Below are 15526 nucleotides of genomic sequence, written 5' to 3'. Positions count from 1 at the left end.
CTCTTCACCTCAATAACTTGACTCCTCAACCCTCAGATATCAGTTCCAGTAACATTTCCTCAGGAAAGCATTCCTTGACCCCAGAAAATAAATAGCCCAAGAGCACACACTTTTCCTTAGTCACACTATTCAAGTTGGTAATTATACTTCGATGTGCAGATCTCACCAAGCAAGAAACAGTACAAGGTGTTGCTTTATGAGCACCCATTCCATGTCTATTTTACTTACCATGATACTCATCATCTAGCACAGAACTACATATTGTAAGCACTCAATAAATGAAAGAAAAAAACTAAATGGATTAACTTTTTCATAGACGTCATTACACTTTAACTGTGTGATAGCACAGCTCTAAATGTTTTACATGTATTTCCTCATTTAAGTTTCCCAATAGCCCTGTGGAGTAGGTATTATCATTGTCACCCTAATTTTGCAAATAAGGAAACTGAGGCATGGATAATAAATGTCTTGCCAAGAGTCACATAGGAGTGGGCAGAGCGAGGATTACTATCTTTCTAATCCCAAATCGGGGTACTTCACCACAAGTTATGACAACAGAGCATCTGTCTGGTGGTTTAATACAATGATAATAAAAAGAAGCATTGCCCCGCTCTCCGTGTGTTCCGTTGGAATTGCCTGTAGGGCTTCAGTGTGCCTCTAGCCCCTTCCTTGTTGTTTGACATCGAGTTTGATATTTTGAACCAACCAAATATTGAGAGTCCAGTCTTGGCATGACTATACAACATGATTAGACTTATTATCTCCAGTGAGAAAAAATGGCTGTGAAGGTTATTACAAATGAGGAGCTCCTGAAATGATGAGCTGCAGCATCAGCCAAAGAAGGGTCAAGTCTCTCTAATGTAGACAAATTCTTGAATGTTTTGTGAGAAAAGCCATCTTTTCATCTTAAAGTCATACCTGGCACACTCACACACACAAGAACACAGAATGCTCAGATGCATTAACACTAATATCTCTGAACAGCTCAGCATCTCAGGAGTGATCCACATCCTCCTCTTTTACTTTATTAACACCTGCACTGAGGTATAACTGACATAGAGTAAACCAGGCACATGTAAAGTGTACAAATTAATACATCTTGATGTATGTATGGTTACATTTCTATCTATCATCTTGCCATTTGTTTTCTATTGGCCCTGTTTGTTCTTGGCTCTCTTTTCCCCTCCTGACAGATCTTGGATTGAGTATTTTTAGTTTCATTTTATCTCCTTTATTGGCCTGTTTTGTCATTTAGTAGTTACTTTAGGTATATAGCAAACATCTTCAATTATCATGCCCTTATTTAAATTAACAGTATAGGAGAGACTTTGTCTAATTCACATGAAAGTTTCACATTCAATGGCAGCCCATCTGACCTCCTCCATTCTAACCCACACGCCTCCAGATGGCTATGCTATCTCCTTCGACCTAGCAGGCCTTGAGCAGTCAAAGTTAGGGAACGGCTATGCCTTCAGAGAAAGCAGATCCTCCTTTGTCTCAATAATGCTGTGCTATAGGTGGCAACAGGAGCAGATCAGACACTCCAAACATGGTCTCAAGGGCCAAAGCAAGGTTACAGAAGTTTCAATGAGTATCCAAGAGTGGAAAGGTCCAGACCAAATTTTCCTTTTTATTTTTTTAATTTAAAAAAATTTTTTAAAGATTTTATTTATTTATTTGACAGAGATCACAAGTAGGCAGAGAGGCAGGCAGAGTGGGGGGGAAGCAGGCTCCCCGCTGAGCAGAGAATCAATGCCGGGCTCAATCCCAGGACCCTGAGATCATGACCTGAGTCAAAGGCAGAGGCTTTAACCCACTGAGCCACCCAGGCACCCCCAAATTTTCCTTTTTAAATAGAAATAGTACACTTGAAGCATCTTTTGAAAATGTGTAGTTTTTAGTTTTGGGTGTGTGTGTGTATATTAGACTTGAAAAAAAGGGACTGTGATCTGTCTTTCTATTAATTACTGAGGTCAACTGCTTTTCTGTTTCTTTTAGGAATAGTATCTAAAAATCTTCTTTTAATCCTCAAGACTAACTACCCCAAGTTTAAATACCCCCTATTTTAGTCTACTTGTACTACCACAACAAAATACCATAGACTGGGTGGCTTAAACAACATAAATTCATTTTCTCACAGTTCTGGAGACTGAAAATCCAAGATCAAGGTGCCCTCAGGATTGGTTTCTAGTGAAGCATCTCTTTCTGGCTTGTAGATGGTCATCTTCCTACTGTATCCTCCTATAACTTTTCCTCTGCGCATGTGTGGAAAGAAATAGGTCTCTGGCGTCTCCTTCTTCTCCTCTCCTAATCAAGTACTAGTTGTACTTGATTAGGGCTCCGCCCTTATGATCTCATTTAACCTTAACTATCCCTCTTAAAGGCCCTATCTCCTCATACAATCACATTTGGAGTTAGAGTTTCAACACATGAACTTTGGGGGAACAATTCAGTCCACTGTACTACCCCAACACACCTGAGTAGCAGGATCACCACTCTCTTGTGTAGCATGGATGCTGACTTTATCTCAAGCCCCCGCTTCATTTTCATTCTCTCAGGATGACAGAGGATGCTTTGGGTTCACACTGAGTATGGTGTCACTACCAATGAGCAGCCCCTCTGGACAAGCCTGATAGGCCCCTCCTTGGGGACCCCAGAGAGCTGGCACTGGCAAAGCAACTGCAGCTGTGCTGCCCTAGACCCACAGCTGGACAGCCAGTCACAGGAAAGATTCACTGTCACCAGGAATTTATCGGGTTGCACAGGGCAAGGTTGCCCATGCCTTTACCCTCCTCTTCCCTCTCTACACATGTCTGCTCCCCACTTCTCCCCTTCAACCACATCCCTGCCCTAGCTGGTCTGGCTCCTTGCTCTCGTCCTACATTGACACCTCTGCAATATAGGCAGGGTACCAGGAGGCAATACAGCCTGGCCAAGGTTCCCAAACTTTGCTGCACATTAGGATCACCTGGGGAGCTTTCAAAACTCTCAATGTCCAGACCACATACTTTATGGATTCAATCAGAATGTCTGGGGTGAAAGCCAGACTTGGGTACTTTTACTGAGGAACTAGGTTTTGAATCCTGGTTTCACCACTTCTAGTTCTGTGGCCTTGAGTAAGTTACTTAACCTAAATGGAGATAATAGTAGCACCTATCTTATAAGATTGTAGGAAGGGTTAAATGAGTGAATACTGTGAAGAGCCTAGCACAAAGCTTGCCATGTAAGGGATGTGCTGTAAGTGCTAACCACCATTATTGCCCGAGTTGCCCTAAATGAAACCAGTGCCCTACAGAGGCACTAACTTAAGAATTCGGAAAGGAGAATCAGTATACTCTCTAACTGTGAAAGGGAAAAGAGTCAGCAAACATTTATCAAATACCTGCTTGGTGCAAAGCGTATATTATTTTACCTTAATCTTTATAATAATCCCTCAAGACGGATATAATTACTTAGCAGAAGAATAAACTAAAACTTAAAGGAATTAATTTGGGTCAATGCCTAATGATGGAGTTAGGATTTGCAACCAGGACTTTCTCACTCCAAACTCAGGTCCCTTTGAATACTCTTCTCAACTAGGCCTCCACCTTTGGATTCCCATGTTTTTCTCTGGATCACCCAATTTTAGCAAAAATCCTGCTAAGTCAGTTTAGCCAGAATCCCCCACCCTCTACATCTGATCAAAGTCCTCATAGCCCACCACCCCCAGGTGATATCTGGTCACCCTGACCTCCCTTCAGCAAGAATCCTGTCAGGTAGGTTTAGCAAGAATCCCTCTTTACCCCTGATGTTTCCTCTTAGTAATTTTCCATCAACCAACCCCACCCTGCTCCTTGGCTACAAATCCCCACTCGTCCATGTTGTAGTCAACACTGAGCCCAGCTGTACACTGAGGCGTCTTTCCCTAGCAGTAGTTAACACTTGCCTGTCTAGCTGGTTTTTCTTGAACAATCACACACACACACACACACACACACACTCTCTCTCTCTCTCTCTCTCTCTCTCTCATTACATACACACACACACACACACACATATACAAACAGCACAACTCTGGAAAAACTCCTCAGGAAACATCCTTTCATCCCCAACTGGTAACAGTTATGACTCTTACACTACGAACATAAATGGTACGCACCATGGTTTACTGTGGCCACGTCGGATGGAGCCACAGATGGCTCCGTGACCAGCCTCTGGATCTGAGTCAAAGTGCTGCAGGCTTCCTCTATCTCCCTCCAAATGAGAAACACGTCCTCTCTGACTCCAGCTCCTGGAGGAGAAACACAGTGTGAATGGGTGGCTATGGCAGGCCCAAGAACTCTCTGGTAGTTCCAGAGGCCTGCTACAGTCCAGCCAAGTTTCTAGAACATTTTCAAACATCAACTTCCACTTTCCCTACTAATCTGAGAATCAGAACTGAAATTCTTAAGGAAGTGCTGTCACCTGAAAAAAATCATAAATGCATATTTTAAGATGTAATAAATCTTTGTAAATATTTGTAGCAGCCATAATATTTTAAGATGAATTCTTGATAATACTCAAATAAGATAAAGTATAAAATTATTCAAAAATCACCTAATAAAAGCCAGGGTGAGGAAGGGAAATTCAGTGGTATATGAAAGTAATAATTCCTAATCTCTCTTGATTAAGCTGAGATTTCCCACTTCTCTGAAAACCACCTTCACAGTCTTTATTTTCCCCTAGTGTAAGAAATGATTCTTTGGCCTCCTTTTCTGGATTTCTACTGTCTCAATTAAGGGTTAGGTTTGTCTGTATGCTATTTTTTTCAAAATGATATGGCTTCTTAATATAGATATTAATCTCATTCTCACAATCAAAATTTTATCCTATGGGTAAGAGGTCCAGGCCCTAACAGATTGGTAGTTTCCAGAGATTAAGAAGGGTGTTGGACCGGGAGGGAAATGGGTATGACCACAGAAGTACCACATAAGAGATCCTGCAGTGGTATCTTGATAACATCATGAGGCCAGTGCTGATTCTAAGAGGCCACAAGAATACCTCCCATTTTCAGTGGCATCCATGGGCCCAGCCACTGGCCTGGTCCTACTCAAGGCATCAGTGGGCTACCAGATAGTCACTGCTCCGGAGTTGTTTCTAGTATGGTTGTAGTAACAAGAATTTTGCAGACATATTCTCTAGTTTTAAAAACTCCCTTCCAGTAAAAAGCTTAAACAACTAACTCAATTTCACAAGCTATATACAGTCAGCTCAGAGAACATGGACAACGTTATCATTAAAGTAAGCTAGTCCAAACTGTCCAATGATAAATACCTTTGAGGGTACCTGCTTTGTGCTTGCTATTGTGCTTGGACCTTTCTAAACACTGTCTCTTTCTCTTTGCCACAGCTCTGCAGGCAAATCTACTCTTGTCCTCCTTCTACAGCTATCCAGAAACTGAGGCAGAATGAGTCATCCAAGGTCACACTGTCAATGACTGTCAGAGCAGGGAGTCAAACCCAAGTTGGTGTGACTCTACCAACTTTGCCACCCTGCACAGTTGTCCTAGAAAAGGAATGGATGGTTATAGAGGGTCCCTGCATGCACCCCCCTTGCTGCTACAGAGATCCCACTTACAAAGCCCATCTACATGATGATAGTCCACAGATGCCTGAGAACCTAGACCCACAGAGACTGAGAGAATACCATCAGGTCTGGGGGCTGCCCCCGAGACTCATCTACCCAGGGTGATTAACCGTAAGCCACCAGGACAGACCAAGGCCAGACCATAGTCAAAGTTTCTGACTTTCAATTGTAGTCAAGAAGGGCAGGGCAGAAGTAAAGGGACACCGGGGATCTGGCCCTCCTGAAGTTGGCCAGGTGGAGAGAGAGAGAGTATTAAAAGTTGTATTCATAAAGAAGCAAGTGGCAAGCCCTGACCGAGATGGAGGACCACCATGGCTCTACAGCCATCGATAGCCCGAGGGGTGAAACATGATGGGTGCCCAGCTCCATGCTGGAACTCCCCAAATACCGCATCTGCTGCCAGATGCAAACCTTAAGCCCACAAGGCCTTCTGGCTGCTGCAAAAGCAAAACTGACTTCCAGCCGCTTACTGGAGCACGGAGGTGTTAAGTAGCAGAATCCTCGCTAAAAGTTTCAAGTGAGTCAAGGCTTTCCATTTTCCCCAGACTTGTCAATAGTATCTTAAGAGGGAGTGAGCCACAGGTCACCGACAAAGGAAACTACCAGGACAGTGTATTTAAGTTTCATTAAGGGGCAGCAAGTGATAGCATGCTCCACGGGCAGACAGTAATTAGATTATCAATACATTGGTTTAGTTGTTTTAATTAGGTAGCTTCAGATTCCTAGGCTGGCACTCAGAAAGCCAAACAACTCAAAACTGTCCATTTAACTAGATTTGCTTTAAAAACAAAACGGGACAAACTGGAGAGCAATAAAAAGCATGACTTAGGATGCAGAGTTTCATTAGTCCACAGGAAGAGAGGAAGCACTGCCATTTTTATCAGGGATACTTCTAAGGGACTTAGCTGGGATATTAGACAGTTGCAACCCAGGGAGACAGAGCTACTGAAGAGTAAGAGGATAGAGGACAAGGCACAGGAAAGTCCAGTATTCAGAGAGCTCGGTGAATTTGAGATGCTCCAGGCTAAACCACAGAGGATACAAAACCACAAGGAAGCCACATGGATTTTGATCATCAAGGTATAAGCCAGCCAAGATCTGCTGGGCACAGAAGCAGGATATGGTTCCTCAAAGAGACATCCAGACAAAGTACCAAATCTTCCAACCCAAACGTCCCCCCCACCCCCGCCTCAACAAGCCCAGCCATCTCCCATGTGCCATGAGGTAGCAATTTGAAGGCTCACAGAATTCTGACACCAGCTGGGAGACATGTCACATTAAACTGCTGTTTTTCATTAGCACCCGGTATTGATTTCTCAGACTGGCTGATTTAACAAATGAAATGAGCCCCAGGTCAGATGTGTTGATATGTCAGGGGAACACCACCTCCCTGTCAGATCTTCCATGTCTCACCTACAGGATAAAGTCCAGTTGTCAGAGCCCAATTCATTAATTCTTCATTTGGCAAATATATGTCAAGCCCTTACTATGTGGTGGATGGGCACTGCCAGTGCTAAGGGCCCTGCTCCCTGCCTTGCAATCAAGTCCAGGGTTCAAGGCCCCAAAACGTTCCCTCCAGTGTTCTGCCACCTGGTCAGGGCACTGTCCTCCTAGCCTCTAGGGTCCCTGTACACCACTATCTTCACCATCAGGAAACTCAGGGCCCTCCACTGCACTCAGCCCACCTTCATTCAAGGCACTGTCCAGCCTCTGCCATCAAGGTTGGCCCAGCCATTCCAGCAAACAGTGATCTGCCTCCAGCCCCTTCTCAATCTCATGGAAGGCATTAACCACAAGCACTGTTCTCAGTCCTTTTGCTTCCAGGACACACTCTCAGCCCCCCCCCCCCCCCCCCATTAGACAGGCTGACAGTATATGCAATTCCTGGCTGCCTGTCACCCCAACCGCCAATTCCAAGGAGGACAAAGAAGCAGCAGCCAGGGATGGTGAACTAGTATTTGCATAACTTTGAATCCAGTCTAATTTAAGTCAATTCTTCACAAACAGGCTTTATTTTTAGTACACAGCTGCTTACAACATAGCTCACCAATCAGCAGTGTGTCCCCAGTCATCCTGCTGTCAAGAGCTATGGTCTAAAACTCTCCTGTAGTGTGAGCCTGGATTACTGCCTGTGTTGGCACAGACTGACTTTGCTCACTAGATTGCAAATGTCTGGAACTTAGGGACAATGTCTTTTCTTTCTTTGTATCCTCCACGGAACTTAGCACAAGATCCAGTGTTTTCAGCAAGAATTCTTATCCTTCCTTGTTTTTATTGTCCTTATTACAAAGAAACAATGACCAAGCCCCTAATATATTCTTTCCTCAGGGAACTGCCGTGCCTCAGGATTGACAGGTCCAATATTGCAAGAAACTCTTCTGAGTGGTATATAACAGACTCCCATCATTTGAGCATATGACTATGCCCTAAGTATGCCAGACCTTAACAATGATGTGCCCTCAAGCATTAAGTCCCTTCCTTTTAGATCCTCCTGCCACAAAGACACAAGGCTCCCCCCACATATCTAATGCACTAGCATTCCCAGGGTAGGAGGGAAAAGGCAATTCAAAAAGCAGCTAAGTATGACACTGGTCCCAGGTCAACCTAATGTAGCACAGGGAGAGGGCCGGCCAGAAACTAAAAGCACCATCAGCAACCCTGATTCCCAGACTCCTCCCTAGTCTCAGTGTGGGTTCATCTGTCTGTGGCCCTTCCCCACTGCCCAGGACTCCTGGCTGCAAAACTGACCCAGATGGGGAGAGACTGCTGTCTGCTGGAGCCCTAAACTCCTATTCAGCTGTGAGGATCTAAAAGAACTGAACAGAACTATCAAAAGGCAGTATTCTCAGGAAAAAGCATCACATGCTTCTATTTACAGAAAGCAATACAATGTGTTTTTTTGACTAAACTATGAGGGGAGTAAAATCCCCAGGCATCTGCAATTACAATAAGGTTCTGGTGAAAGGGGGCAATGACAGCCATAAAGGTATTGCAAGTGGTGAAATCAAAAGTTTCTGTTGCAATGGAAAATCCCCGGTTACTTGTGTCAAATTATATATTAAGCCGTTTGGGGTGTGAGAGGCCACTGAACATCTTCTGGCTTGATCCAGACCCACCGCCCCAACCACTGAGGTGCATGTGCAGCTGCACTCAGTGGCCCTATGGAAATTAACCACTGATCAATTTAAAGAAAATAGAGTCATTTCACCATCTGGATAAACATCTAGAATTTTCCTGGAGCAATGAATATATATGTTTCACAAGGGACTTGACGTCTTAAAAGTAACTTCAAATCCCCAGCATGGGCAACTCTTCCTAAGTGGGTGTGAGCCTATCTCCTGGGGTCTCTCTCTTCTTGGTGGAACATCGTAAAATGCCAATGCAATGCAATTTAATCATCCAATAGTCACTTAGAAAACCTGAATATAAGCCATCACTATTCTCCACTTAACTCAGCCAGGATGACCCCAGGCTCTGGATGCCACCAGGTAAGGAGGTGGTAAAGACACGGGCACAGGGATAAAGAAGCAATAGCTAAAGAAGCAATGCCCAAATGCCCACAGATGAAATTTAGCTGATTAAGTCTATTCTATTTAGAATAAGCAATATCCTTTAAAAGGCACCAATCAAGAGGTGTTTTAATGAAATGATTAATTCAGGGGAACTTAGGAGCTTCCTTCAGAGAAAATTTGTTTTAATTGTTGTTTCTCAGCTTTTCCATCACAAAAAAGGCCCGAACTTCTTTCTGGTTCTAAGGGACCTACAGTGCACGGAAAGAACACAAGATGTTCACAGAGCTGCTCCCTGACTTCTATCAACTAACCCTGAATCAACTGAGAAACAGCAAGGCTAGGGCTACTGTTTGAGGGAGCAACCCCACATGAGCATCTGCTCAACCTCCTGTCCTCAAAAAAGCCCATTTTTGTGAAATGAGTCATGTGGGCTACCCTGGGGCAGCCCTGGGTCTCACTCACAAGTTTTAGCAGACTAATTATTTTCTTCAAACTCACAAGACACTGACCTAGGACCCAGAAAGCCAATTCTTTTAAATAAGACATCTTCTTAGAGAATCATTGTTCACTCATTTATTCAACGAAATTCAATCAATATCTATTATATCTGCACTGGAAATAAAGAATGAATAGGAAACGGTCCATGCTTTTAAGAGGTTCTTACTCCACGTAGCCTTCCAAAATTTGGTCCTCAGAACCTGTGTCAGAACCCACCAATGTGCTTATCAAAGTGCAACCTCCTAGGCCATACCCCAGACTTATTCTGAGTGTGTGTGTGGGGGATCTCCAGGAAATTGTACTCCTAAAGGCATCCCAGTGATTCTTTTGCCACAAAATTTTGCAAAACTTTAGTCTAATAGGTGAGAGAGGCATGTAAATATATTATTTCTATACAAAATATTCTTGGAGAAAAAAAGTTGAGTCATTTCTGGAATCAGTATACTAATTAATAACCTATGTCCCTATTCCTGCCCTAAAAAAGGGCTCTTCAAAGAAGTCAGAGCGCTCCTTCCCCTTCGAAGTGCTGGAGAAGCCCTGACATACCAACTTCTAGATACCTATCCAGGCCATTTTCACTGATACGATTCGTTACATTCCACGATTTCTAATAGTGCTGTTTATTTTATTTTATTTATTTCTTTGACAGAGACAGATCACAAGTAGGCAGAGAGGCAGGCAGAGAGAGGAGAAAGCAGGCTCCCTGCTGAGCAGAGAGCCCGATGCAGAACTCGATCCCAGGACCCTGAGATCATGACCTGAGCCGAAGGCAGAGCCTTTAAACCACTGAGCCACCCAGGCGCCCAGTGCTGTTTATTTTAGATTAGATGTCTTTTATAATGCCTGCTTCCCAGTGATGCATCAAGGAGAAAAGGGGGAAAACTAAAATTTACTATGTGCCTACTATGTGCCAGCCACTGTGCTGGGCACTGAAACATATTGCCTCATTTACTCTCAAAATGATCACATAAGTAGGGATCATCACCCGCATTCAACAGATGTGCGAGGTGTGGTTCCGAGAAATTAAGAAACTTACCCAAGGCCACACAACTAGTAAGTAGTGCAGTCATGACTCAACCCAGGTCTGTCTGTCTCCAAAGCTGCCCATTCTCTTACCACACTGGAACACTGCCCTTGTGTCCTCGTAAATGATCACAACACACGATCTATGTAAGCAAACCTCATCTGTTGGGTGTTGGTTGTTTTTAGTTTCCTTCAAGGAGCTTGTAGGCTCATCTCTCCCTGGGATGGAAGGCACTAGTCTGTAACTCTGATATGTAGGTGATGATGGTTGGTGAGCTGAGCTCCCAGACCAGGACCTACTGTGAGGTTCTGACAAGCAGCGGCACACATCTGCCGGCTTAGCTGGCACCTGCCCCCCTTTGGGATTGGCTGTCACCCATGGCACAGCCTTCTGGGGTTAGTAGCTCTAAGAGCTCTCAAGTGTTGGACTTTGGCTATCTGCGTATCTGTTTCCCTTGCCCAACTGTGATTTCCTTGAAGACAGAACTATGTTTATCCGTTTTTATAACCACTCTTCCTGGTATATCCCTGACAGCTGGCAGACATTCCAAATAGGCTGCTCCAGAGCATAAACTTCCTGAGAAGAGGGACTTCTTTTTTCATCACTGTATCTCCAGAGCTTAGCACAGTGCCGACTTTTAAAAGCAACAGTGCCCTCAAATCAGGGTAAGTTTATTCAAATGTAATCAGAAATTGACACCAGTTCTTTTATTTAGTAACTCCATTTAATTTTTAAAAGATTCCTGGGGGGGGGTGGGAGGTTGGGGGAACCAGGTGGTGGGTATTAGAGAGGGCACGGATTGCATGGAGCACTGGGTGTGGTACAAAAACAATGAATACTGTTATGATGAAAATAAATAAAAAAATGATTAAAACAAACAAAAAAAAGAAGATGGTTAGGATTTGTAAGGATATCTTTTAGCTTTGAAAGCTACTCTGAAATAAATATTTGATTGCTGTGAAAAAAAAAAAAGATTCTTAAGGGATTTCTCTATGCCATATATTTTGTTAGGTGATGCAAGATGTCTGGACCCACTCAATTATTTCAGTGGGATTCTAAAAGATTGTGTTCGTGACCAAAGAACTGGGCTGATCCCACTGCTGCCCAGTGCCAGGAAAGGACTACAGTGAGCAGTGAAGGCATCCCAGTGACAGGCTATTCTACAGCCAGGAGCTTAGAATAACAAGTAATCCAGGATATAAACGCACTACGGGGAAGGAACATGGGGGCTCCCTACTCTGAAAGTGTCTTACTCTCTGGTTAGGAAAAGTAGACCTTCACATATACCAGGTACAGGGAGGGAGAGGGTGGAGATGGAGGTGGGAAATTCTTAAATCCTAACTTGGGCTCCTTGGAGTTATGGTGGAAAGGAACAACTTTTACATCATCAAGCAGAAGCATAATTGATATTCTAAGAGTTGAGGTTCCCTGAACAGGAACCTTGTCTTTTATGCGTTGGGAATCTCCTCCTCAGCCCTCGTGAGCCTCTAAAGACACAGAAGGTGCTGAACAAATGGTTGTTAACTAGAGAGCGCCCTGTCTTCCAGAAATTCAAGGCAAACCATTATTGGAAGGAGCAGGAACCCGGAGATAATTAAAGTCTCTCAGCCTTGAAAACTGTACTGTGGCAACAATTTTGGAAGCGCAGTGCTCCAGCTCCATCCATTGAATTAAACTGAGTTCTAGGGAGAAGGAAGACCTCTGAGAGAGCCTCCTGCTGTCAGTAAATTACAATCAGTGCTTCTAAATTAAATCAGAGATTAGAAACAAAGTGGCAATGCCAAGCCTGAGTGATGGGCCAATAAACTTTAAATATCCAATTAAAGATTGGAAGTGCCTTCCAAGAACACAACTTGGTTATTTTTTTTCCTCTCCAAGCCTAACAGCCGGAACGTATCTTAAAGTAAATAAAATTTGGTTTCATAATATTTAGTTTTAGTTCACGCATTTATCTCCACCAACACACAAAAAAAGTACAGTTTCCAAAGGTAGAATCAGCCAAATTTTCACAGCTACACCATTTCTGGACTTCGGAGTAAAACTAGCTGATCTGGGCAGCTTTTCTGACACCATTTTGCCAAGAACACTAGACACAAACAAAAACACTCTCAGAAAAACAGTGCCCTTTCCTATAACCTAATATTCCTTTTTATTTATTCACTGAAAAGTCTCTCTTGGAGACAAGAGCCAATATGGAGGTGAGTGCAGTGAACCTGTTTGTAGTTCTGCTCAAGTAGGGGCTGGCCACTGAACGATGCAGAGGGCCCAGGGCAGCACTGCTCAGTGGGAAGGATGATGATGAATTCCTTAGTGATGCCTGATGTGGGTGCAGGTAAAAGCGAAAGATGCTGTGCTGCCCAACCCTGATGTCCTGGAACCATGAGACGGTCCTGAGCTGGTAGCTCTTTTGGTTATATGTATGGAACCATGTTGAAGTTACAATGTGCCCTGAGTGTCTGCAATTTGCCTCCCCCTCTTCCTCGTCCTCTTTCTCTTCCTCCTTCTCCACCTCTTCCTCTGGCTTGAAGTGGGAGCTCAGAGCTCTGACCACGGCCATCAGCCTGGATGCTCATTCTACCACAGGAATGCCTTCAATTTCCAATTCTGAAGAGCTTGACATCATAGACCATCTAAGGTAAGTCCACTGTTTGCATCACCAATCAGTCTAGATCCCAAGATAGCTACATCAATGCCAAAATTCTTTACTTTTTGTAGCCTGATGCCAGGCCCTTAATTGGACATTTTTTTTTACTTTAACATGATTTTCCTATTCTATATTCACAGTTTCAGTTTAATTAAATTTTTCAAGAGTAAAACAAGAAGAGAGAACCAGTACAAAAGATGAGGTCTGCTCCAAACCCAGGAGATCAGAAGCCTCTCTCCCTTGTAAAACAGTCCTCAAACAAGCAAACAGACCCCCTCATTCTAGGCCCACAGGGCTTTCACAACCTAAGGAGTAGCCAGCTCCCCACAGGACTTGGGACTGTACCCCTTAAAGATATAGTCCATGGAAAGCACCTTTCCCAAAGAGCAATACCCCAGATTCCACCCAGAACAATCTACGTGAAAGCTTCTGAGAATTGAAAACTACCACATCCAATTTACAACTATTCTTGCACCATTTGAGCTCTCCCTGAGCCCAGTCTGACAATAGGAAAGTAAGAGAATGTCATGCCCAGAAAATGCCCCACCATTTAATCCTATTTCTTCCTTCTAGTAGAAGAATGGGTGCTCCTGAAGGAGGCCTACCCTTAGTATCAACCTTGAAAATGGACCTTCCCCCTATCAGGACATAGTTGAACAGTATAGTATTCACTTCCTGGATCAAAATTCCAATGTTCATCCGTCACTGTGAATGAAAATCAACTGGTTAGTATCATGACTACTCTAAAAACATTCTTTACGACAGAGCCTTTTGTATCTTGTCAGATTGTTTTACTTTCTAGAACCAATGTCTACAATAAAAGCCCACTTGGAATCTCAAAAGGAAACTAACACTAATTGAGTGTCAATTTTGTACTGAACAGTTCCACATGTGTTACATGTTTTAATTTTCCCAAAAGCCATATGAGGTAAATGCTATTATTACCATTTTTACAACTGAGGGAACAGAGTTTAGAAAGGTTAAGAAACTTGCTGAGGTCACACAAGTAGTAGTAAAACTAGGATTTGAATCCAGGTATGATTCCAAAGTTGATTCGCCTTCCAGCAGACATTAATTTCCAGAGCCAAAAAAGAACCATACAAGAACAAAAGATTGTGATAGCTTCAGTTACTGTTCAGCAAAAATTTACTTCCCTCCCCATCCCATTGACGTTGGACATAGTTATGTAATTGGATTTGGCCAATGGAATGTTAGTGACATGACATGAGCAGGGCCCTTAAACAGGACTGCATGGTTTGGCTTGGCTCTTGTGTTCATGCTATTCGCTACAGTAAGTCTATATCCTGGATATACTAATTAAAAAATACACAAAACATAAAAATACACATGTGAATCAACTGTTTTTGTTATCAGGAAGGCTTCTGGTCAACAGTAGGCTATTAGTAATTAAGTTTCAGGGGAGTCAAAAATTATACGTGCATTTTTCACTGCTCAGAGGGTTGGTGCTCCTAACCCTTGCATTACTGAAGGATCAATGGCACTATGTATTTTTAAATATCACTTACAGAAGTTTTATAAGAACATGGGAAAATACTTGCTATAACATTAAGGGAAAATGCGATATTCGAAGTGGTACATAATAGGAGAGTGATGCTTTAAATTTTTTTTTTTAAGTATACAGTTAAGACGGGAAGGAGATACACCAGTATGTTCAATAGTGAAAATCTTTGGGTGGCAACAATGTTTCTTTTCCTTTCTTCTCTGTATTTTCCAAACTATTTACACTATGTCTGCACAGTGTGGGACAGCAGAGTGTTTGTGACAACCTAGGTTTGGACCTCCTGCTCGGCCTGTTATCAGTCATGTAACCTCAAAAAAAAACCCCAAGGCTGATTCTCTTCTCACTTCACATAATTACTGTGAAGATTAAGTGAGGTAATGTATATAACGCACCTAACACACACACACATACACACACCAGCTTTAATCACGTTAGGAAAAAATCCTTTAAAGTGATAAGAGTTAAACATTAAGCAGGTTAGTACACTTCCCCACTCTCATCCAATAATTAGAAGTGATACATCATGGTTTCTGAGAAATAGTGGAAGAAAAAAAGACCAAAAAAGGTATTTTTTTAAATTTACAAATTATATTCTTTTCAAAACACAAGAATTTTATGCCAACCTACTGAAAGATATTTTGGAATTTGAGAATTTGAGAAGAGATGGGCTAAGTGTTCAAATGATACTTTATTAATTTTATGTCAATATAGTGAGTAGCGAC

The 15526-nt window shown here is 42.8% G+C and overlaps 1 protein-coding gene across 1 annotated transcript in view; it reads right to left on the bottom strand.

Annotated features, from left to right (window-relative positions):
- Positions 1-15526, bottom strand: part of LOC111155902 (von Willebrand factor A domain containing 3B) — a 214990-nt gene that overhangs the window by 156325 nt on the left and 43139 nt on the right. The window contains exon 7 of the mRNA XM_022516368.1: positions 4139-4270. Within this exon, the coding sequence (XP_022372076.1) occupies positions 4139-4270 (132 nt within the window). The remainder of the gene's footprint in view (positions 1-4138; positions 4271-15526) is intronic.

Source organism: Enhydra lutris, unplaced genomic scaffold, assembly GCF_002288905.1.
Source record: "Enhydra lutris kenyoni isolate GAN:26980312 unplaced genomic scaffold, ASM228890v2 scaffoldscaffold44, whole genome shotgun sequence".
NCBI classification, from domain to species: Eukaryota; Metazoa; Chordata; class Mammalia; order Carnivora; family Mustelidae; genus Enhydra; species Enhydra lutris.
This window is presented reverse-complemented; position numbering and strand designations above follow the sequence as displayed.